Genomic DNA, 25,751 nt, shown 5'->3' with positions numbered 1-25,751 from the left:
TAAAGAAAAGATGCAGAGAATAGAATGGCGGTTAACAGGCTGAGAGGTGGGGGGAAGGGAGTCATTTACTGGGTAAAGAGCTTCAGATTTGCAAGATAAAAGGGCTCTGGAGATCCACTTCACAGCAGGGTGACTAGACACTACTGAACTGTGCACCTAAAAATGGGGAAGACAGAAGATTGTATGTGATGTGTCCTTTACAACAATAAAAAATAGCAGATTGGAAACAGTGAAAATAAAAAGAAGTTGCATATAAAGTTCCCTATGATAAAACTATAAAAAATATAACTATGTGAAAAATAAAATAACTAGAAGAAAAGCATAAAATGTTACAAGTGGTGTGTTACAGAGGCAGGATTTTTTTTTATTTCTTTAATTTTCACTTGTTTTTAAAATTTCTTATACTTCCGTTAAAATTTCTATTTACATTCTCGATTTTGGGTTGCTGTTGTTATAAAGGCAAGACTGAGTGAGTTGTGGGTGTTCTGGCTCTGAGCCCTGCGCCCATATCAAAGATTTGGCAACTGAGGCCAGCAGAAGTTGTCCCCTCAGAGGGTCAAACTTGGCACCTGGGGCCTGAGTAGGGGTTAGCGTCATCCTGAGAACTAAGGCCTAGCAGTGGCGCTAGACAGGCTAAGGGGTTCGGGGCCTTCTCAGAGGGAAGCGGAATTGCCGCATTGGCAGAGACCCAGGGATGCACAGGTGAATGATAAACCATTCACTGCTCAGGGCCCCATTATCCCAGGAAGAAAGGACTCAGGAGATTGCTGCCAACAAAGCCAGATTGGGGACTGAGAAACACCACAAAAGTCAAAACACGTCGCAGCCCGTGGTGGGAAGCCTGCCAGGGTTTTCCAATTTGCCGTTTTCCATTCCCTTTCACTCCTTAATCTTTAAATCCAAAAAGCTGAAAGGTTCAAATAAACCTCTGTCGTTTCCAATCCCTCCAAATTATTATTGTGATGTCTGACAAGGTCAAGGTCATCTTGCAGCCTGAGAGCTCAAACCCAGGACCGGAGACAGACACAGCACACGGGGGGGTCCCGGAGTGTTGCCTGCAGCCAGCTGCCACCCCAGGACCCCACCTTCCACGCCCAGCTCAGCCACTGGCAGGCATCTCAGCCTCAGCAGAGTGAATCGGGGCCTCCTGACTTGTCCCCCACCTGATCCCAGCCCCGCTTCCTGCCTGATACATACTAAACCTTCAAACTGGGATTGTGGCTCATTCATTTATTCATTCATTCATTCATGCCATACACGTGCAATGAGTCTGCACCACTCACTCACTGTTCCATATATTAAGTTACAGGGGTGCTGCTCCTGCTTCAAGACTTTTATTTGAATAGGGGGACCAGAAAGTATATAAACATTTTTTAATAAACAAAAAAGACTCATTGATTTTACCTCTTAAATATATATGAAATGACTCATCCTTTCCCTCTTCACTGCCAGACCCAGGTCCAAGCCACTGCTCCCCCTAGTTCGCCCAGGAGCTTCCAAGCTGGTCTCCCTGCACCACTTAATCCCCCTTCCCCACCTGCCCTGCCGCCCCTTCTCCAGAAAGCAGCCAGCATGCTCTTTGCACAGATCACATGGCTCCCAGCTAAAAGCCTCACAGGCTCCCATCTCTCTAAAAGCGAAGTTCAGATTCCTCGCCTTTCCCTGGAACGCCGGACATGACCTAGTTTCTACTCATTCATGCCCATTCTCCTGGTCCTCACACCCTCCACACTATCTCTGCTCCTCAAACACTTCCCAGGTCCTTCCCAGCTCAAGGCTATCCCTTCTGTTCCTTTCTGGGATGTGCTTCCCCTAGTTCACTGCCAGGCTGGCTCAAATGATGGCGCTCAGAGAGATCGCCCCAGGCCACCCATGGCCCTCTTCTCCCGTGGGGTCTGGATTACTCCCTACAGATCTGATGTGCTTGTTTGGATGATCCCCGCCTGTCTTCCTCAGTGGAATGTCAGCCGCACAGCAGCCAGCTCCTCACACCCCACTCTCCACTGTGAACACAACATCTAGCGCAGGGATGAGGGGCACACAATGACATTCACTTTGGAAAACGAGTGAATACATTTACAAGAAATCCTTTCAAAAGAAATGTAAAAAGGAAACTGTACAATAAGTTAAACCTGTGGTTTTAGTCATTGCTCAACTCTTTCTCAGGAAATGGTCTTTTGCTCTTAGCTTAATAATGCCATCGCCCTTGGATAGCTCTCTCACTGCTTTAGCCTTGGGCCTCGTCAATGCTTAAAGCACGAGGCAACTGGTTCTTGAAGCGAAGAAAGAGGGAGGATAACAATCGGACCAGCACACCTAAGGTCATGGAAATTTAGATTCCAGGCGAAGTCCTTGCCGATGCTTCAGCCCAAGGAAGAAGACGGACTAGGATTCACCTGCCACGTGTGATACATGGTTTTGCTACACAAGACCACACGATGCAGCAGTAGCTGGAGTTGCACTTGTCCACATCACAACCCTAAGCTGACTCCGCAAGTCACACTTCATTATAAAGAAGCTACTGCTGCATTAACCTTCCTGGAAGTAAGGCTTCCTAAGGCTGGGGTTTTAGGTACAGAAATGCACATGTAAACCACTTACTGCAAACGCCTGTGCCTTATGGATGCCCAAATAAAACCAAATGCCTGTGGCGGGCAGTTGAGACAAGAAAATCCTCCCTGAGGAGTCTCCTGTGGTCTTTGCTGGGTGAGAAGAATGAAGCAACCTGTCCATGCCCCTCTGAGGACAGGGAAACGAACTAAGGGCACTGTTGTCCCAGGAATAAACAGATATAGTCGCTAGCTCTAAATGCCTCTTCTGAAAACAGTGACTCACTGGGAACGATGACCACTTAATACAGAAAGAGGTCGCGGCCAAGCTTTCCCCTACGTTTCTGAAATATATTCTTTAATATCTCAAAAACATTCCAGAGCCCCAGAGACCCGTCACACTCATCTAAAGAGGAAGCAGAGCGGTTCTGCCTGGCCCAGCACCTCTGAGCTCAGGGGCCAGCCAAGCACAGGGGATGGAGGAGGCTGTCACCCATCCACTGACTCCCCGAAATGCACCCCAAAGGGAGGGCACTTCCTTCCAGGGCAGCCTCCAGGAATGTGGGATATGAGGGGGGTAAGTGCTGGGTTAGGAGGGTCCTTACCCCAAGAAGCGCAAACCCTGCAGCCAGACACCACGGACCGCCAGCCGCTCTGTGGTCCCTCCTCAGGCGTGGCAGGCCCCGACCTCACCCGGTAGCCCTTATGGAACAAGTCGCCCAGGGACTTTCTGCGGCGCCTGGTGGGCCTGTAGACCTCTGTGCTGGTGCTGTTGGGTGGGTGATGGTAGACCAGGATCTTACTGGGGATCATGGCGGAAGCGGAGAGCTGGGCTGGGCTCCAGGTTCTTTCAAATCACTTGTCGCACCAGGGGACACTCTGTGAGGCCCGGGAGGAGCCTGTGTCCCCCTGGCCGTGCTGCAGACAGGCCCTCAGCTCACCAGCATGTAGGTCCTGGTGGAGCGAAGAGAGACTCTCCTCCCGCACCCACCAGCCCATGTGCAAGAAGCCAGCAGGCTCAGGGCATCAGCTGTAGCAAGGCGGGTGGAGGGAGGGGCAGCACTCTGAGCCTTTATGTCTGACAAGCGGATCACCCCGCTTCACTCTGGAAATTACCACATAAGCTTCTTGGAACATGGTTTAGGGGATGGAAGGAGAAAAGGCTCTCATTCCTCAAATCAGGGGGCGGGGGTGGGGGGGCGGGGTACTGAATAGAAGGTGACGGGCTGAGGTTTAGGGCCCGTTGGACCATTTCTTTCATTTCAGTCACCCTGTCTGAAGATTGGGGCTCAGAGGACTAGGACATGATACCCAATGAGAGAGAAAAACAGAATGGCTCCAACTCCTCCTGACCCCCTCTCACAACCGCAGAACCCCAGTACACAGTCCTCTGCTAACCCTACATGCAGGACTGAGGTGGAGGAGGGAATGGGGGCTTTCCAGAAGAAGAAGTGAGGGGGCACTCTTGGTAGAGCTCCTAGACCCCTCTCCACCCACCCCACCTCTCTCTCTCTCTCTCTCTCTCTCTCTCTCTCTCTCTCTCTCTCCTGCCTGGTAGTTCTCAGCATCTCCTCTCATTACCAAGGCCAGTCCCCTCTTTCCCCCAGGCAGTGAGTGTGAACAACAATATTGCAGGAGCAGGGAGAGGAAAGCAGTAAAAATGTAAACCTCACTGTGGGCAGGTAACAGCCCTACAAAGAAGTCATCCAATGCCTGTTATTTGAAGTAGGGAAGGCAGCCTTGAGGATGAATCTACGTACACTAATCCACCCCCCAAATCCCAGACCATTTCAATCCAGTGCCTCCTCACACACTCCTGCTCTTCTTAAAACTGCAGAGACCTCAATTTGCAAGGGAAATGGAGGCTTTGGTCTGTGGTTTGAATATTTAAGAGAATTTTGCCTAATCTGTAGTTAATCTACCTCCCCAGCCCTGCCCATCTCATCTTCCTTCCCTGCTCCCTCCCATCCTTCCTTTTGTCCTCCTTTCCTTCCTCCTTTCTTCTTAAGCACTAACCATCTGGGGGGCCAGGGGGAAACAGAACAGTCTGTAATTAGCCCCTCCTTCCTTCCCCCCTTCCCGGCTCCCCCTCATCACTAGCTAGCATAGCACTGAATGTCACCAACATCTTTGTCCCTGTAATCTCCTCTCACTTACACAGTAGCAGCCTCCGTCTGTCCTGCACAGCACGTGGGGCACCGGAGACCAATGAGGCGCCCTGGCCCAGCATCCCCTCCTCTTCCCCAAAGTGAGAACCTGAGCTCAGTGACCAGAACTGGAATAATCCTCCCTAATCCTCCTTCCCAGGCTGAGTCCCCACGGGGAAGCTGACACGTGGCCCGAGCTTCCCTCCTGCCTGGCATTTGGACCTACAGGGGACAGATGGCAGTCTCTGGTCGCTGAAGTGCCCACGGGTTTGATTCGGAGATGTGTACCCCTATCGACTGCAGGGAGGACTGAGCCAGTTTGCATGGTCCAAAGGAAAATTAAAGCAGACCCCCCAAGTGTTCTACTGGAACAAACTAGGAGAGGCTCCAGCATCTGGAAGTCAAGAGGATGGTGTTGCCAGGCATCTGCAGCCAGGAGGCAAACGAGGCACCTCGGGCACCACAATCAAGGAGGCACCCATTTTAAGGCCGGCCCTGCCTTTGCCAGGCCCCTGAAGGGAGTTCCTCCTTAAACTTTGCACCTGTATCTTCCCCTCGCCTCACCCTCGCCCCAGGCCTGGCACCTGCAGTGAACCCATGACTAAGTTCCCTCTGAAATGGGTGCTGCATTTTCTGTCATCTACGGCAACAGATAAACACACTGGGTGATGATTTCTGCGAACAGGGAAGATCCATACAGTCGATTCCGAGATCAACATTTTCCTAAAATTAAACTCGAGCAGGAGTTCTGCGCCGGCGGCTTGGAGTAGAGACTGAGGAACACAGTGAATTATATCTTCAATTACAGTTTACCAAGAACAGAGGCCGTCCTCTGAATGGGCGCTCCTGATTGAGCGCTCTATAAAGGCAGACACAGAGCACCGAGTCTGCGTCAGAGAAAACGTTTTCTCAAGGGCCTCCGGGACCACGCAGTTAGCTGGGTTTAATTCTGGTACCCAAATTAATTGGAGGTCAACCCAGAGGATGAAAATGAAGAGTGTGTGGGGTTAATTTGCCACCAGGCGCACCTCAGCAGTGCTTTGTTCTGATGCTCTATTAACACCAGGATAAACTTGGGTCATCGGAGTCAGGGGTCAGCGCTTCTGTTTTCCGTAAAGAGTCAACGATAAACGTCTCAGGGTTTTCAAGCCACACAGTCTCTGTTGAAACTACTGGCCTTGGCCACAGCAGCATGAAAACTGGCCAGAGACAATATGTCAGCACATGACCTTGGCCATGTTCCACTAGAACATGATTTCCAAAAATAGATGGCGGCCCAGATCTGGCCTGCAGGCTATGGCTTAATTACCTGGCATTTGTTGACATTTTGGAGGAAGGATGGAAGAGTGAATTTTGCAAGTTAGTGACACTCAGTGGCTCCTTCTGAGCCCTGGAACACTCATGTTAGCAGCTGATTTTATGGTACTTATATATTTTCCTAGCTTAGTTCAGGTATTTTTAAATTATTTTAGACTATGAACTCCTCGAGGGAGGTTAAGGTCTCCCTCTGCCTTCTTTGTGTATAATCTGTCATGCCTGAGGCAGCCATCCTATATAATAAAAGCCTAATATGCAAATCGACTGAACAGCGGAATGACTGGTTGCTATGACACGTACTGACCACCAGGGGGAAAGCGCTCAATGCAGGAGCTGCCCCTGGTGGTCAGTGCGCTCCCACAGGGGGAGCACCGCTCAGCCAGAAGCCAGGCTCACAGCTGGCGAGCACAGTGGTAGTGGCGGGAGCCTGTCCCTCCTCCATTTCAGGAGGGTGGTAAGGAGCAAGGGGTCTCAGACTGCAAGAGCCCCAGACTGTGAGATGGATGTCTGACTGTCGGCTTAGGCCCGGTCCCTGGGGGGATCGGGCCTTAAGCCAGCAGGTGGACATCCCCCAAGGGGTCCTGGACTGAGAGAGGGCACAGGCCGGGCCTCTAGTTAAGTCATAAAATCATGTGATCCCCTTACTGAAGGAGGTGAGTCATGTCTTTGGTTTTGGTATGGGAGGACTTACAGACCTTTCTAGCCTAGTGGAGAAAAGGTCCCTCCAAAATGATGGATTGTCACCCACCATGTGCTTCTAAGAAGCCCTGAATAAAGCTCTATCAGAGCATCCACCTTGTTCAGACCAGTTAGCAGGTCCCGCTTTGGGATTCCAACGTCCTTGGCTCACGTGCTATTTCAGCATTTTCCCTATAAATAAATGGCTGTATAACGTCAGTCTCCTTCTGTTCATACCCCCAGTGCCCAGCAGCAGGTAGCATTCAATCAATATGTGTTGAAGGAATGAGGAAATGAATACAAGTTGGGCTTAGCTCATGAACCCTTTGATATGCTCACGGCCTTTGCCAACTGGTTCAGGCAGTTACCATACTGTATCTGGCAAGGATTTGTGCTGTCTGGATTTTATTTCAGACCCACATTAGCACTACCTAGTAAAAGAATGTCTCCAATCTCAGCCTGCATCCCTAACTCCAATCTGCCCCTGAGTACAGGAGGTCACAAATCCGAGTGTAAATGGCAGGCTGCACTGACATGCTGGTCTCACTGGTTCTACATACTGATTCTGAGTGACAGAGGATGAGGACTGAAATCTCCATCCTATCCCAGAACCAGTGAGGGAGGTACAAAGCCATCTGCTTAATGGTCACGTGGTAACAGGTGACATCTAGAAAGTCCTTGCAACATGTTACTTCCCAGGTGAAGATGGATTACAGTTAGTGGCGACTCCTGACCCCCAGGAGATAGCTCAGACACACAGAAACAACCTCAGATAAGATGAACCTTGGTGCGTTGGTCTCAGACCAGGAAAATGCCTGCCCAGATGTGATTTATGTGAAAATAAATAAGGTCAGTCGCTGCTTCATCATCAGCATGAGTGGGCGCTTTGCTCCTGCCATAGAGGAACTGAGGATGCAGATGGACAGCACTCACGTGGTTGCTTATGCTGTCTTCCTTTACCCGCCTGAGACGAGGTCTGAGTATCCGGTTAGGGGGGGAAGGCCAGCCCTGACCTCGCCTACCCTCAAACGCCTTCCTTGGGACCATTTCACTGAGTGCGTGAGGGGACAAGAGAAGGAATAAATGGGCACAAATTGCAAACCCAGGAAACAGAGAGGAAAAATACAGATAAAGAAATGGTCAGCAAGAAGTGACTGCGTCCCTATCACACGCGTGGTCTTTTCTGGGAGCTGTCAGGGCCAGAAACGCTATAAATCATGGTCTCCACTCTAAAGAAGCAGGAACAATAACAAAAAATAAGAGCAAAAATGAAAAACAGCACATCAATCAATCATCACGATCATTTATTGGGACAGACTGTGAATATCTTAAGAGTGGGGAGAGCAGGCAAGGCCCACGAGGCAGAAATCCACGGATAATGCAAAACCTCATGTTGGTTAACAAATTAAACTTCCTTTCATGGCCATTCTTATGTCAGAACTGCGGAGAGAATCAAAGAATACAATAAAAAATGCCTTCAGATTTCTGGAGGCTCAGAAAGAACATCTGTGTGACAGTTTGAAGAGCCAGGTGGGTTCTAGTCTCGGGAGCCCTCCAGCACCACGGGGCCTTAATCAAGCCCATCTCCCTCTTAGTGATTAGGCTTCTCATCAAAAGGAAGGAAGGAAGGTAGAGAGAAAGGAACTGGGAGTATAAGTAATAGATAATCTCTAATGTCTCTATCAAATAAAATTTCCATAATTGTGTCACTGTGCTTCTAGAGGTCACTTGTGAACAAAGAAATACTATTTTTTCAATAGCTCAAAGAAGAAAAGTGAGAATCATTCTTATGAACCCGCAATGTCTCTAGCCCCTCTGGAACCATGAACAAATGCTGCTGTGGAGCCTGCCTCACTCCCGAAAACTTCCCCAGGTGGTCTCAGACCCGCCTGTCCAGCCGGACCGGGGGCACTGGAGTGCTGGGGCACAGGGCTTATTAAGGTGCCTAATTTCTGAATGATGCTACCCACCCCAGAGGACAGCTTTGGACAAGATTTTATATCTCAGTGGCCTCACCTTGTGGAACAATTTCTTTTTAGAAATGCTAATTGCAACTCATTAGTTAAGAGAGATGTTACACTGGGCAGGAAAGCCATTGAGTCAGCGAATCTTGCCAAATTTATCACAAACCACATTCCTGGATACGGTGCATTTTTGGGTGGTATAGAGGGGAGTATGGGAGCTGAACATCACAGCTTTTGACTCAGAGGTCATCACCGGTCTGGAATGGAAAGGGTCTCCCAGGTTAGAAGGGGTGTGTGTGTGTGTGTGTGTGTGTGTGTGCGCATTTACCTATTTATGAAAAAACAGATAGGTAGCTACACAGAGAGAGGGAGAGGTAGGGAGGGAGGCCCCTGTATAGCTACCTATCTATAGGTACATAGATAGATAAATGTAAATATTTACAGGGCCTGGTATTGTGCTATATACTAAGAATACAGCTCTGAATAAGACAGGCAAGATCCCAGGTTTCAAGGAGCTACAGTCTAGAGGGGCAGACAGACTACACAAAGAAAAGTCAAACGAACAGTTACAAATTGCTTCAGGTGATCCCAAAGTAAACAGCCTTCCCTGGGAGCACTGTAGCCTGTGTGGTCAGACGAGGCCTATCTAATAAGGTGGCAGATCAGCTGAGAACTGACCTTGAGAATGGACAGAGGAACAGGAACAAGTGCCACCCACCAGAGAAAGCAGGAGGCAGCCTTCTGGGGCCAGGAAAGGGCCAGGGTCCAGCCTGCAGTAGAAGGGGCGGGGGAGGCCTGAGAGAGGCGCAGGAGAAGGCAGGAGCCCACCACGGTAGGCCTTGTAGGCTGTAAGGAGCAGACTGGGTTTTAGTCTAAGAACAAGAAAAGGCATAAAAGAGCTTAAAGCAGGTCAACGTCATGATGGGATTGAAAAGATCCCTGCGAACAATTCAGGGAAGAGTGTGAGATTCTCATCGAGAACGCTTCCCGCCTGCTCCTTACTGCTTCCAAAAAGCACGATTCCACAGAAGCAAACAGTGGGCCAGGTACCTTGCTGAGCAGGTTTAAATAACATATTTCATCCCCACAAGCCTATGAGCTGGCTGCAGTTGTCCCCATTCTACAGTCGCAGCAATCGAGGCACAGAGAGGTTAAACAGCTCGCCCAAGTTCACCCAGCGGGTAGGCGAGGGAGCAGGGCTTGCTGGCCAAGGAGGCAATTTCTCCACCAATACTCTCTGAACGGAATCTGTGTGGAGAAGCTATGAAGAGAAAGGGTCTGCGGGAGCACCTCCCACTTTAAAAGACTTAACTAAGACTAAACATAAATGAGAACTCTAGATCCAGAGGAGCGTGATATAAAACCTTGACAAAATGAAAATAATGTAACTAATTAGTGAGGAGAAAAGATGTGGGAGGAAATGTAAGTGTGGTAATTTTCTCTCCTTTCATAGCAGAAAGCTCATGGTATTACATCAAATTAAAAAATAGAGTTAAAAGAAAACACGACTCCCCCTTCATTATTTTTCCAAATTGCCTTCTCGCAGTCATTGCCAGCATGTCTTTGGAACCAAAGGGTACCAAAGTTTAGCAATTCCTCTATCTTTCTTCCCTTTTTTTCCTATGTTCAAATCAACTTAAATTGAACATTTTTATTTTTAAAACAGAATGTATAATTGGAACTCATTTTATATACGTTTTTGTTTAGTTAACATTTATTTATCTAACGTACAGAAAGATGTCTAAAATTATTTTCACCCAGTTACCAAATTGCTTGTTGTTTGCTGTAATTTATTTGATATCTTCTTCCTTGTATATCCTGTGTTGCTTCCATTTCTTTTGAATGACAATGTGTCATTTTTATAAAATTTATAAAATAATAATTGACAATATATCACTAAGATGCCCAGACTCCTTTGACTCAATCCCATAAAATAAAATCTTCATGTTGGAATAAAATAAGAGCCTCTTTATCTTGAAAGGGTTGGAAGCAGTGTCATAGTTTCCGGGATGCCATGTACTGTGCTAAACCAAGGTCTCCGGTCAGGGCAGAGCCTGGGAGGGCTGCACACGAAGCCGCAGTGTCCTCCAAGCCCCAGTGCCTTTAATGGGCACTGAGTCCTGGCACCTTCTCTGGGACCAATGCAGTGAGCTCTGGGCTCTGTCACCTGCATCACAAACGCTCCAGAAAGGTCCTTTTGCTCAGCGATGGGCTGCCTCTGTTCTTGTTGCTTCAGGAGCCCTGTGAGTCAGGGGGAGGCAGGAGATGAGACAGGAAAATGAAGGGTCTGACCTATAGAAGCATGTGATCATGCCAAGAAGTGTAAACAGGTCCTATACAGGGTAGTGATCAGATTTCTACCGGGCTCAGAGAAAACTGTCATGAATAACTGGAATCAGACAGTACACAGAAATCTTTCAGGGAGAAGGAAGTCGGGTCCCTCAAGAATCTTCTTGGAGGTGAAAGGACTGGATGCATGAGGGGAAAATGAAAATGAAATAGGCAGAGCAAGAGAAACATAACGACGCTGGTCACTGGTGTAGGATTAAAAGATGTATGTCCTTTGGCCTTCATAATAACTCCCAGAGGTAGCAAAGGCAAGAGCTCACCTCCTTTTGATAGGTGAGCTGTTCAAGGTCAGCCAGACTGGACCACAACCAGGTCTCACATCCATGACTTTTTCACCTGGTCCCTGAGCTGCAGGGTCTCCTCTCTCTCTCCCACCACTTCTCATGGAAGTGAGATCTATGTGAACCTGATATTCTCCACAGTCCTTCGATGGGTCCCAGCCTGCTCCTAGCTCCTTCTCTCTCTGGTTCCATAACAGGGTCGAAGCCAGGCTTACTTAGAAAGCTTGCCGGAAATCCCATATATCGCTGAGCTGTCCAGCACAGCCCCTTCATTTCCCATGAAGGAAGGAATCCCAGGGGAGGTTAAGTTTCTTGCTCAGGTTCAACACAATTCAAGGTCAAGGGTTTGATAGATGCCAGGTGTAATTTCAAGGAAAAAAAGTGGTTCTAGGTGACAGCTCTCTTTTAGGTAAGGGGAATAGGGAGGAAGGGAGGACTGTGTATTCTGAACATTGCAGCCTGGCCAGCCAATGTGTAAGTATAAGTAATCCTCATACCCCCACCCGCCCTGCAAGAACTGTGCCAATAACCTTGACTAACAGCACACCACCCCTCCCATCAGTGCAGGTTTAGGGGAAAGACATTATACATAAAAATAACAACACTTTATAAACCTTCTGCTGTGTGAGTTTTCCAACCCATTCCTTCTCAAGGCAACTGGCTTGTATATAAATCACACTGTGTGCTAGAAAATATATGACACAGCGGTGAATTACAAGGTCATAATTTTGCCAGCAATTTCAGATGCTGCCATAAACCATTCAAGGTCTGAAGAGAGCTCTAATACATTTTTTTTCTAAGCCCCCAGAATGGCATTCTAAGCCAGCTATTAAAAGATACTTCATTATGCTACCAAAACCGTGAGATGTAGCAGCTCTACTTAATACATAAAAACAAACACAGGGAGGCAGTCAAAATAAGGAGACAAAACAACATGTCCCAAAGGAAAGAACAGAACAAAATTCCAGAAAAAAAAATCTAAATAAAATGGAGACGATCAATCTACTAGATGCAGAGTTCAAAATACTGATTATAAGGATGCTCAATGATCTCAGTGAGAATTTTAACAAAGAGAGGAAACATAAAAATGGAGACAGAAAACATAAAAAAGAATATGATAACTGAAATGAAGAATATATCAGAGGGAATCAACCGTAGATTAGATGAAGCAGAGGCTCAAATCAGCAATTTGGTAGCTAGGTAGCAGAAAATACCCAATCAAAACAGTAAAAAGAAAAAAAATTTCAAAAAGATGAGGATAGTTTACTGGGACAACATCAAGTGTACCAATATTTGTTTCCATCATAGCGGTACCAGAATTAGAAGAGTAGGGCATTCAAAACCTATTTGAAGAAATAAAGATGGAAAATATCTAACCTGGTGAAGAAAATAGACAGACAAGCTCGGGAAGCACAGAGAATCCCAAACAAGATGAAACCAAAGAGGCCCACAAAAAGGCATATCAGAACTAAAATGCCATAGGTTAAAAATAAAGAGGCGATCGTAAAAGCAGCAGGAGAAAGATTATAAAGCAGCTCCCATAAGGCTGTCAGCTGATTTCCCAACAGAAAATTTGCAGGCCAGAAGGAATTAGCACAAAATAATCAAAGTGATGAAAAGCAAGAGCCTATAACCAAGATTACTCTACCCAGCAAAGCTATCACTTGGAATCAAAGGTCAGATAAAAAGCTTTCCTGACCAAAAAAAAATTAAATAAATAAAAATAAAAAAGCTGAAGGAGTTCACCACCAAACAAGTATTACAAGAAATGTTAAGGGAGAAGAAGAAGGAGAAGAAGTAGGAGAAGGAGAAGGAGAAGAAGGAGAAGAAGAAGGAGGAGAAGGAGAAGGAGAAGGAGAAGGAGAAGGAGAAGGAGAAGGAGAAGGAGAAGGAGAAGGAGAAGGAGAAGGAGAAGGAGAAGGAGGAGAAGGAGAAGAAGGAGAAGAAGGAGAAGAAGGAGAAGAAGGAGAAGAAGGAGAAGAAGAAGAAAAGATCAAATGTAAATGACTTAAATGTGCCAATCAAAAGACATAAGGTGGCTGAATGGATAAGAAAATAAGACCCTTACATATGCTGCCTGCAAGAGGCTTCAGATCAAAAGACACACACAGGCAGAAAAGAAAGGGATGAAAAGATATGTTTCATGGCAACCGAAACAACAAAAAAATGCTTAGACCAGAAAAAAATAGACTTTAAAACAAAGGCTATAACAAGAGACAAGGAAAGACCTAGCAATTCTGCTTCTGAATATTTATACAAAGAAATCCATAACACTAATCTGAAAAGGCATATGCATCCATGTGCTCACTGCAGCATTATTCACAATAGCAAAGGAAGCAACCTAAGTGTCTATCAACAGATGAATGGATAAAGAAGTGGTTCATATATATAATGGAGTGTTACTTGGCAATACAAAAGAATGACATCTTACCAACATGAATGGATCTAGGGTACTCTACTGAGTGAAATAAGTTGGAGAAAGATAAATGCCATATAATTTCACTTACATGTGGAATCTAAAGATCAAAATAAATAAACAAGCAGGCCAGAAGCAGGCTCACAGATACAGAGAACATTTTGATGATTGCCAGATGGGAGGGGAGTTAGGGGGATGGGTGAAAAAAGTAAAAGGATTAAGAAGTACAAATTAATTGTTACATAGTAGTCATGTGGATATCAACTACAGCATAGGGAATATAGTCAATAATATTATAATAACTATTTATGGTGTCAGATGGGTACAAGATGTATTTGGGTGATCACCCATAAGTCATATAAATGTCTAAACACTACGTTGTATACCTGAAACTAATATAGTATTGTATGTTAGCTGTAATTAAAAATAAAAATAATTTTTAAATGGATATTTATTTCATTGCTTGCTTTTGTTTTAGGGGGGAAAGTCTATATCACCATCCCCTCCTTCCTTTTCTTCCATGCCATATAATTGCCTTCTTTCTTCTTGAAGTTCTGGGCATCAGCCTTAGACAGATGTTCCCTCAGGCTTATTAAGAGAAAGACGAGCTTAGTGTTGGGCTGTGAATTAGAAAATTCCCCAGAGAAGCATCGTTTGTGCCCAGGAAGGGGATGTAGACATGACCTTGGCCCAGGTGGTCCTGTTACATCTGACATTGAAACTTTTTTCCTGGATCTTCCATCATTGCCTTCCTCCTTTTCGGCTTGAGTTGGGCCTACTTTCTTGCCTCCCCAACCTGCCCCCCAATTTCAAGCCTCTGTTCATTTGCAAACACCAACCTTCATTTTGACTTTCCTATCCTCCCCTTTCCTAGCTGGCAAAGTCCTACTTCAGACTCCAAGAACCAACCAAAGCGGCACCTCTTTCGGAAAGCCTTCCATGGCACCTCCAGTTGTCTCTTCTCTGCTTGTCCCCAGAGCAGGCAGTGCTATACTCAGCCCCGTGCACTCAATTCTTTACTTACTTCTCTCGCCCCCCGAATGAGCTCACAAGCCCTGCCCCTTTCTTTTGCTCACCCAGCCGTGCATCAGCCCACCAAGCACTGTAACTTCACTAAGACTTCACATAAAATAGGTGCATAATAAATTCCTGTTGAAAGAAACGAAGTGAAGTGAAATGAAGAAATGGGCAGGTGGATAGGTGGGCGAATTCCATCTACTGTGGATCTGTAGGAGGTGGTCAAAGAGAAGGACCATGACGGGCTAACAGGGAAGGTTCTCCTCCAGTCCCCCAATTCCACAAGAGGCTCCCGCTAGCCTGCCCTCCTGGGAATAAATCCACTCCTTACTTTCACCACCGCGGATTCATCAGCTGCCTCCAACACAAACACTCAGAAATATGCAGAGTGGCCTGCTCACTGGCTCCCCAAAGCAGTGTACAAACCCCTCCCGCTGCTACTCTCTTTCTCTCGCCTGGAATGCCCTTGCCCCTCCACTCCATTTACTCAAACTCTCCCCATGCTTTCCGTTTCAACTCAAGTCGGACTCTCCCAGCCAATTCGCATTGAACAGGCAACATCTCCCTGCTTTCCACTCACGGCACTACTCAGACACGTGGCTCCTAACCCCACAGCACTCCCCGCATCTGAACATACACCTACACTCAGCACTGAGAAGGCAGGGGTGTGCTACAGCTCTCACATCACAGAGGGAATGCGACTGGTGAGAGGCCCCGGATTCTCGCCCTGGCCCAGCCACTCTCTAGTTGTGGGACATTAGACCAACCACAGACCTCTTGGAACATTGTTGTCCACATCTGCCAAAGAGGGGAGTACAGTTGATGCAATACAACAGTGTTGGAAAATGGTTTTTTTACAAAGTTAACAGCTACAGATATGTGGTATGTCTTACACATAGATAAGCCCATGCAGTCCCAGTCGGCCCCAGCTTCTGTTGGTCACCGAGGCCACCCCCTTCCTGTGTCATTCTCCTTTGGCACTGAGCTTCCTTTCAGATTAAGAAATGAACATTCAGACCGAGTCTCTCCAACACCTTATTTAGGTCTACTTTCGCTCTCAGCATGAAATACACACAGGGAGTAACACTCGTTCTTGACTTACAAGCCTATATTTTTCAGAGGCCCAGTCCGTCCAAGGCACTGTATCCACTCAGTGTGGTCAGCCACTGGCTTGGCTTGCACTGCCCATTGATGGAAACACCACCTGCCCACTCCACGGTCCTTGCTCAGGTGATTGCCTCCAAGGACAGATGTGAGGAGGGAAATGAGAGCATTTTACTGATGTGTGTCTTCATTCATTCAGGGCAAGGTGAGCAGGGCAGGGAAGATTTTCCATTTAGACCCACTGGTATATTCCACTGGCTTTAATATTAGTTACTATATCTTGCCAATATGATACTTGATCTGAGGAGGTCAGGAATGCTAGATTCTATCACCCAATTACTACCCTACTACCTTGAACTCAATTATGTGTGTGTGCAGATATGTGTGTAGCTCATGTAGTCAATACATGGATAAATGTGAGTTGCATCCAGTAAAGAGTGCATTTGTATGCATTCCAATGTCTATCTTCTCGTGTTTACTGTTGTGTTATTATTTAACTGTTCATTCATTCCTCTGTCATGTTTGCTCATCAAAGACTTTAAACTCCCATCGTAGACAAGATCTTTTGAGCTCCCATACCCATAACTAGCTACTGTAGGCTGGAACTGTGTCTCACGTTCCACAGCGTGCCCGGCATGACAAGAATGGTGTTAGATCAATCTGTTAATGACACGTTCATTAGTCTTAAATTGGGTCCCCAAATCCTGCTTTTATCTCTTTCTGCCTTTTTTCCAGGCTTCAAGAGGCAGGCTGACTCTACTCAAATTGTTATTACTTTGGGCCCAGTCAAAAGCACCTAAAACTGGCAGTCTTGGTGGCTCCGTTCCAAGCATCCTTTTATGTAAAAGGAACTATAATTCGATGAGCAAGGAACACGGAAACTGACTGTAGCTAAGGCAATTATTCTTCCATGCAGATAGTGTTGTGGACCCAACAGTTCTAATAAGCAAACTCTCTCAGACAATTAAGTTGCTGTGTAAGGGCATTTACTCAGGAATCCCCAAAAGTGTCCTGAAAGATCACAAAATTGTTGGTGATGAAGAAATAAACTACTAGCTGGAGTATAACAGACTCCTGAATTAATACTGGCCAGAACTAGACAAATAAGGAAAGTATTATACAAAACCTTTTAAGGATCTAATTTCACCTTCCATTTTTACTAATATTTTCCTGGATCACTTTCCATCGTTAGGAAATAAAACAAGAGAGGGAGTTTTATGGTTTTCTGAGTACAATGTAGAGATAACATCTTTGCCTCTGGTTTTGAACAAGATGGAGACTGGGAAGGCCAAGCTCCCTGAGAGGAGCTGGGAATGTGTTTTGCTTTCCTGAGTCCTCCTCTCTAACCTCTGAGGAAGTTCTCTAAGAGCCAGCACTCTACAACAGGCACAGGATGAGCAAGAGAGCTGGCAGAAAATTTCTGAGCATCAGACAAGCAAAGTGACGTAGAGACAGTGGGAAAATCACTCCATCCACATTGATTTTTCCAACCTGTAAATAGGGAACATTTGAAAGATGCTGTGACGTCTGGCGACTGTAGTCCAGAAATTCCCAATTGATTGTAGAGCTTTTGGTATACATGCATTAACTGGACTGGGTTCTTACTCACTCCCCAGTCATGACTCATCCTTCAAAGATCTGACCTGCTGAGGACAATGATTGTGCCTTTATGCCGGTGACTAATCATCATGACGACTGCCAAGAGAGGCTGGTCTACCGATTCTGTCTCCCAAAAGAAATACAGAATTAATTATTCCTGTTCGACAGATATAAGAATTAAACCTCATGCGGAGAAATCCTTAAAAATCACCAAAGACTGTCCGGCTGGCATGGCTCAGTGGTTGAGCATCGACCCATGAACCAGGTCACCGTTCAATTCTGGGTCAGGGCACATGCCAGGGGTTGTGGGCTTGATCCCCAGTAGGGGGCTAGCAGGAGATAACCAATCAATGATTCTTGGTCATCACTGATGTGTCTACCTCTCTCTCTCTCTCTTCCCCTCTCTTAAATCAATAAAGACATATTTAAAAATAATAAAAATTATAAAATTCACCAAAGAAGGAAGTACCAGAGGTCCAATTACCCTCTTGTAAGCCCTTCTTCACTGCTTTCTACGTGGATGATGGTACCATTAATGGGGAGATATCCAAGTCAAAAACGAGTCATTCTAGACTTTTTCTACTCCCTCATCCCCCATATATCCATCAGCTACAGTCTTTCAGGTTCTTCCTCCTTAATATTCCTCTTGATTTCTCCTCCTCTCCACAGTTCCTGCTTCTGTTCTAATGAAGCCCTCAGGACTTCTCGCCTGGATGCTGAAGTGGTTTGACATGGTCCCTGTCTCCATCCTAACTCCCTCTCCACTCCCCCACACACTCTCCACATGCTTTCCTGTGACTAGAAGACTCCAGAGGACTTTCAGGAGATGTTTTCCAGATCAAACTTGCATATGTCAACCCCCCTCACATAATACTTAAATTCTTGGCCAATGGGGCGCCTGCTCCCGGGGCTGCCTTTCCATCACATTCAGGTCCCTTAAAAGACACTGCTTCCAGCCTCTCCTCACATGGTTCCTTCCCTGGCCACTCCCGGCTGGCACGTACTCATCACTCCGACTTTGATGCAGACAACACCACCTCCATGAAGCTCTCCTGTCTTTCTAAAAGGCTACTGATGACTCCCTCGGATTCTAAGCCATCTGAGGACTGACACTGTGTCTTACTTCTGTTGTTTGTCCAGTGCCTGGTACAACGCCTGGCACAGAGCGGGTACTTAATAAATGATTGTGCAGATGAATGACTCAATCAATTAAAATCCCATAAAACTTTCACTCTTACCTTTAGTCTACACCTACAGTAAGGGTTATCAGCTACAGCCTGGAGGTCACACCTGGCCCATCACCTCTGTCTGTACAGCCTACAAGCTGAGAATGCTTTCTTTTCTTTTACACGTTTAAATAGTTGAAAAATATTGCAATAATATTTCGTGAAAATTGTATGCAAGTACTATTTCAGTGTCCGTGAATGAAGTTTTGTGGAATACAGCCATGCCCATTCTTTCACAGACTATGGCTGTTTCCACACTATGATGGCAGAGCTGAGTAGTTGCAACAGAGACTGTGTGGCCCCCAACGCCTCAGTCACTTAGCATCTGGCCCTTTACTGAAGCTTATAGAATTGGACATATAAGAACTACCCTATAGAACGGGACATGGGCACCCTGATCTCCTTGTCATTCGCTCCATTGTTCGCTCAGTGGATATTACTGAGTATCTGCCATGTGTCAAGTGTTCCACCGGGTTCCGGGGACAAAACATGGAGCTGAGAAAGGCACCTGCATGACCACATTCACAGGCTGGGTCTGCAGCAGGAGAAAAAGACCTTTGCAATTACAAGTCTGACGGCTGCAAAGAAATGGTAGTGACCTTCCACCAGACACCGAGAGTCACTACAGTTGTGAGAGATGGTTGAATCAGTGCCCGAACTCCAGAACGCTAAAGCGGCCCTGTCTTCTTCTTCCCTCTGTCTGCCCGAGACCCTTCATTCTCAGTTGTGTCTCTCTTTTAGGTTGACAAACTTCCGGTCCCTGTGTGACACTCATTTTCTTGTGACTCCAGCACCTAGCTCCAAAGCCAGACACATGGGAGACACTCGGCATCATTGTTGAATAAATGAAAGAATCAATTAGTGGAAGAAACGTGAGCAAATTCCTTGGCATCCCCGAGCCTCGGTTTTCTCATCAGTGGAATGAAGGACACAATGTTCCCAAGTCCTCCCAGTTCTGCACTCCGCAGTGCCTCGTGTCCTGAGAGCTGGCCCCCATCTGCTGTCTGATTCACTCATTTCCATGGACAGACGGCAGCCTCCTCTGCGTCTGCAGCCTGATGCGTCGTCGCCTGAATGACACATGAACCCGGCCCAAGGCAATGCAGCCCATACCAATCCGCTCCACAGATCACTGCCGCCAGGGAACAGGGAGGGCACCTCGGGGTTTCAGCCAAGGTCTGCTCAAGGTCCTTGGCAAAAAGGGTGGCCGGCCAGGCAGAACACACAGCAGCAGAGAAAAGAAACGACCCTGACTTCATAAACTGGCCGTTAGAGCTCAGAACCATGAAGGTTTTTTTGCCACACCCATTTTAAAGTGCTACTTCAGGACGGGGGGCCACGCTAAACAACATACACATCACCCTTTGCTGCCCCCACCTCCACATACAAGTGCCTGATCTGCTTTTGCTTGTGTGTGTGTGTGTGTGTGTGTGTGTGTGTGTGTTTTGTTAATTCTCACCTGAGGATATTTTTCCCATTGATTTTTAGAGAGAGTGGAAGGTAGAAAGGGGAGAGAGGAACATCAATGTGAGAGGGAGACATCCATTGACCATTGACGGATATCTGGGAATGGAACAGGAGCTGGGAATGGAACCTGCAACTCAGGTACCTGCTGTTGACTGGGAATCGAACCCGATACCCTTTGGTGAGTGGGCTAGTGCTCTAACCATTGAGTGGCACCAGCCAGGGCATTCTGATCATTTTTTTAAAGGTCATGGACCATAAGCAACTCTGCAAACCTGACTCCTGAATTACTTTGTAGCTTGTGTAGACTCTGGAATAAGTCATTTTCCTTCGGTATCTAGACCCATGCAAGTAGTTTGGACAAAAGGACATTTGCACCACGGGCCGTTTGTTAATTTCGCCCTGTTAATTGCCTGGTTCTACAGCTCCTGCAGCCAGATAATCCGTGATCCCAGACCAACCACAAACGCTTCCAGGGCTCCTGTCAGCCCTGCGGAAACAGAGCCAAACTTCGAGCACATTTCCTCCTTACAAACCCTGCCCCCGCCCCCCTCGGGCAGCAGGGCACCCAGTTCTCTTCCTCCTCGAGCATGGCTCTCACCTCTCTTCCAGATTCTGTCTCATCCTTTTTACCATCCGAAATATGTATTTTCAATTTTGCTGAGATGAAGTCCACCCAAAAAGTCAAAGGAAATGACAGCAATGTCACAACAGGAACACGTAGGCTTTCCCTTCCCTATCGATACAAGCCATGACAGCTCAGGACAAAAATAGTCCCTACTTTTTTGAGCCTCGTTTCATATTATTCTGCGTCTGCTCCGTGGCGAAGAGCAAATCGTATGAAAAGCTCTATGACCTGCCGCAGAAATGGCCTGTGGGACCCACCCAATGGTAATCAATGGTTATTTCATGCTAACTCACCTCCCAGGAAAGAGAAGGAAACAGTGAGGCTAACACAGTGCGGTCCTCATGAAAAACTCCGTTCTGCTTCACGGACCAGTGCCGCCTCACCGGGGGGCACAGCGTACGACCACGCTCAAGTGCATGAACAAAGCTCCTGTTTCTGTTCAGGTTTCACAAACATCGACTCAGAATCTGTGCGTCCTTTCATTGTTCAAAGCGGACAGTTTGACATGTGCAAAGGAAAGGGACAGAGCCTTCGATATTTCTGTCAAATCGAAAGCCAATTCAGTCCAGAGACAGAAGGAAAAGAGCCTATTGGGTTTGGAAAAACTATGTCAGCAACTGAAGACAGTCCTTTGGGCAGTGAGCCCTGCAAGGTCCTCACTCTTGGGCCAGGCAGGACCTTCCCCGCCCCTCCACCCGCCTCGGACCTGCACTGAGACTGGGTTGTGTATGGGGAGCGGTTCTGCACACCTGGTCTGACCACATAGGCCTACTTCTCAGAATCCTAGCCATAGGCCCTCACATTTGTCTTTTTCCAGATTTTACACGTAGTCTGGGAACCTTTTGAGGGATCAATTATCTTCTATGAGTAAAAACTTAGGGCCTATTTCCTTGGAGGTCAATTAGCCAGGATTCAAGGAGAGAGAATTCTGTCTCTATGTTTTTCATTACTACTTTCCCCCACTAGGTGGCAGAACTGCACAACAAATCACTCACAGCAGGCGCCTGGGACCAGGCAGTGGTGTGGAAGTGGGGAATTCAGGGAGTCCCTGGGGGCTTTGCCAAGAGGACAGACCCCTGGGCAGGTGAGTGCAGGGAAAGCCTGGGACCTGCATTCCCCACAGGTCCCCCTGTGCTTACAACGGAGCCTGGGTCCCTCCTCCCCACCTGACCAGGCGTATTTTTACTGACGGGAGGCAAGCAATGGCTATTGCCCAAAATGACTTTTTTAAAAACAGAAAGAGTACGTCCTCAGATAATGCACATTTGCTCCACATGCCTCCTGAAAGAGACCTAATTTGCAAATTCAAGCTAGAGTGTTTTAAGTGTCCTGAGATAGTCACCCACCATGTTAAGAATTTGTATTTGTTTAACTGTTACCAGCAGATAGCAAGTCATGGGCCCTACCCTGGATCATAGAGGGGTAGGAATGAAAACAGTCCAAGATGACCATTTCCTGTAGCAAAGACACCGGAAGCCCTGTGCCCTAAGCAGAGAATTAATGCTGAGACCTATACCAGTTTCCAAGGGGAGAGTCACTGTGGCCAAAAAGAATTAATCAGAGGAGTCAGGGGGAGAAGGGGAGGAGGCAGGGGAGCAGGGGGAGGAAAGGGGAGGAGAAGGTGCGGCTGGACAGCGAGGTGTCAACAAGGCAAGAACAGCCAAAGGTCAATGCTGCCCTGCGAGGCAAGTATTCACCTTCCAGCTATGGAAGCCTTCACCTGGCAGGCTTCACTGCTGGTTGCCTTCCTGTCCATGCAAACATCTGGGCTTGCAACCTGGGGTTTATACACTTGCCTTTCCCACCACGGGGCCAAGATATCTTATTTAAGGTTTAAACTCCAAGCCCAGGAGAGCAACCAACACATTGCATTTGTTTTGTTTGCTAAGTGAATGGATGAAGATAATCATCATCATGACAATGGCACTATTTAATAGGGTTCCTTAATCAGGCTGGAATCAGGGTGAGGCAGTGAGGCGTGCAAGGCACAGAATTTAAGGGGGCGCTGCTCACTTTCAGGACACAGCCTCCTCCGAGTTCCTTTTATACCATTTGTCAGTTTGGTTTACAGGCCTGATCTCAGGTATAGGGTTTCTGAGGATTTCTGTCTCTGATCACATAAAAGAGCTAGTGCGATTAACAGCCCAGGCTCTGAGATCACAAAGACCTGAGTTCAAATCCTCACCGCATCACTTGCTGGACTCACACAGCTAATGAGATCATTCAGCTCTCTCAGGTCCCGGTGTTTCTACCATCTTATAGAGCCGTTAAGAAGATTAAGTGAGATAGGTACATAAAGAGCTTAGTCTCATACTTTCCCCATAACACATGGTACCTATAACAATATTAACAGCAAAAATAAGATTTCATTTTATTACTATCTCATTTGTAACGATTCTAGGAAATAGTTCATGTCCAATTTATCAAAACTGATTAGGAGCCAGTATGTGCAAAACACTGTGTTAGGTATTCAGAGGAATTTAAAGGAATGTAACATGTAGCTGCTAACCGAGAGCAGGGAGCAGATCACACTCTTGTAAAGAGCCAGATGCTGACGACTTGGGGCTTGTGGGCCCTGGGCCTCTGTCTCAGTGTCACAGACAATGTCTAAGTGAATGGGCGTGGCTGCGCGCTAAGAAAACAGGCAGTGGGCCCGATTTGCCAATTCCTGATGATCTGGTTGATGAGCTGTGACATGCACATATTACTTATAAAAATACAGCCAACATCAGAAGACCACCCCTGAGTGATTTAGGTGATAACGGTTTTCAAGGAGGCACGGTCGCAACTGGCTGAGTGCAGGTGGGTAGGTAGAGAGGATGGGCGAGCACCTGCTAGGCAGGGGACCCACCACAGTCACGGAGATGGAGTGTGTTTGTGCTTGGGGTGAAGTGGCTGGCGGGTAGGCTGGCTGGAGGGAAAAGGGGAGAAATTCACAGAGAGGCAGCCAGCAGGAGCAGGAAGGAAGGCTGCGGGAGAATAGAAAGGGCTGTGAGGCTGAGCAGGGTTGACTGTGCCCCAAATCTGACCGGGGGACATTTTTCGATCCACTCAAGAAATAAGTGAATCCCTTTGTGAGGTGGGTGGCGAAATTCTTACTTAGCCTTAGAGAGAGAAGATGGATTTGGTGATATGAGAGCGAAGTGGCACCATAGTGGCACTCGGTATTTATTTCGAGTGATATGATGTACTCCATCATAAATGCAGCTCCTCTCACCACCCATCACCTGCCCTCACTGTGGTGAGCGGGTGCGGGTCCAGCCCTGGGCACCTCGGTGTCTCCAGGTAGGATGAATGGGAAAGAATGTTTGTTAAGATAAATGATCCTGGGGGTGGAGAGGGGTCCGGCCCCAAGAGAATCTTCCCTGGGGGTAGGGCACAGGGGACTCTGCCCCGGGGGCGGGAGGAGGTTCAGCTTCACCCCAAGGTTAGACCCCTGGTTCTCCACGTGTGGCTCAGACCAGCAGCAGCAGCCATCACTTGGGAACCGGGTGGTGATGCAAAGCCTCAGGCCCCGCCCTAGAACTGCTGAATCAAAAACTCCGGGTACAGGGCCCAGCAACCTGCACTCCAGCCGCCCTCCAGGTGACTCTGACATAGGCTGAAGGGGGAGAGCTGCTCCTCTCGCTAGAAGGTGCCGAGTCCATGTTCTGCCCATGGACAGAGACTGGGACTCAGCAGGCCTGGGGAGGAGCTTACGTGTTCTTGGCGTTGCTCCTTTAGTTCCCCAGGTACTCAGGTGTGCCCCTGAGTTAAGACCCACCCCTCTGCAGGGCTTCTCAACCCGGGCTGCCTGTTGGAATTACCCAGGACACTTGGAAACATTCTAAGGACTGAGCTCCACCCAGCGGTTCTGATGGTCTATCTGGCTGCGACGAGGGGAAGTCCAAAGCTCCCCAGGTGATTCTAACATACTGCGCGTATACTTATACTTCATATGTAAGAACCCCTTGGGTAATTTATTACACCAACCCCCCAAAAGTCTATAGGTTCGGGCCTGGGCCCAAGAATTTTTATTTCTCATGAGTTTCTTGGCAACACACTGGTCTGCCCACCACACCTCCGTGGCTTTGCTCTCAGAGGAATATGCTTACTTTCTAGACACCTGAAGTCTATTTTGGCCCACTTCCCTGCCTCTGTTCCTCCTCTGAATTTCTATACATTTATTATTGTTCCTTACAAAGTATCCGTCCAGTTAAATCATCAACATCTTAAAGGCAACATTTTTTGTCTTCCTCCTCTGAGGGTCACTCCTAGGAGACAGAGGCTTGCACACAGTAGGTATTCAGTTGGATAAGTGCAGCGGAGTCTCAGAGCTGCCCTCCGGTGCTCATGCTCTCCCCACCTGATCCGCTAGCCCGGCCAACCCATCGCAGGCCTGAACCCTCGAGAAGAAGCAAGGCACCGCTCTTTGGAAATGATGTGGAGGTAAACAGGCGCCAGTCCTAGAGATTTAGATTGCTCGAGGAGGCTGTTCCAGTAACGCCCCGATGAAGTACAGCCATCTGGAGAGGCTCTGGCATTTACGAAAACCGGCTGCTGAATTTGCTCCTTGAAGACATTCGTTTTGGGATGTAATTTCCAATTTGGCATAGAACAGGGCTGTGCAACTCAAGGAGGATTTAGAGTTCTGCTATCCACAGAGGGCATCTTATTTAAAGCCTGTCCCCGACAAAGCAACATCAAGGGGACGGAACGGGAAATCTCTGCTAGGGGAGTCATTTCTCTCAAAGCAGTTTCAGCTACAACAGCTACAGACCAGCCATCAGCTCCCTGACGGTATCTGAACTTGGAGCCCACCGCCTCGCCGGGCTGTTGTCTCTCAGAGCCCAGCCAAGGGGCAGAACCAAAGACGTTTATTTCTCCAGCAGCCTCGTAGCAATCCATCCAGTGTTATTCCCAAGATGCATGGTGCCATTGAGTTTCCTCCTCCAAAAAAAAAATAATAGTAATCTCAGGCAAAGAATAGAGCCCATGATCTCTAACATACTGTTTCAGGACGGACCAACCAT

At 47.3% G+C, this 25,751-nt stretch overlaps 1 protein-coding gene across 22 annotated transcripts in view; it reads right to left on the bottom strand.

Annotated features, from left to right (window-relative positions):
- The window catches only part of KCNMA1 (potassium calcium-activated channel subfamily M alpha 1), a 704,741-nt gene that overhangs the window by 250,664 nt on the left and 428,326 nt on the right, over positions 1 to 25,751 (bottom strand). Inside the window, exon 6 of one of the 22 annotated variants that reach the window (XM_059662279.1) lies at positions 10,429 to 10,896. The exons of the other annotated variants lie outside the window; for them this stretch is intronic. Within the exon in view, the coding sequence (XP_059518262.1) occupies positions 10,625 to 10,896 (272 nt within the window). The 3' untranslated portion in view covers positions 10,429 to 10,624. Of the gene's footprint in view, positions 1 to 10,428; positions 10,897 to 25,751 lie in introns of those variants that run through there. 22 annotated transcript variants of the gene reach the window in all.

The sequence above is a fragment of the Myotis daubentonii genome, chromosome 13 (genome assembly GCF_963259705.1).
Source record: "Myotis daubentonii chromosome 13, mMyoDau2.1, whole genome shotgun sequence".
Classification (NCBI taxonomy): Eukaryota; Metazoa; Chordata; class Mammalia; order Chiroptera; family Vespertilionidae; genus Myotis; species Myotis daubentonii.
Note: the sequence above shows the minus strand (reverse complement) of the source record. Positions and strands in the feature narration are given on the sequence as shown.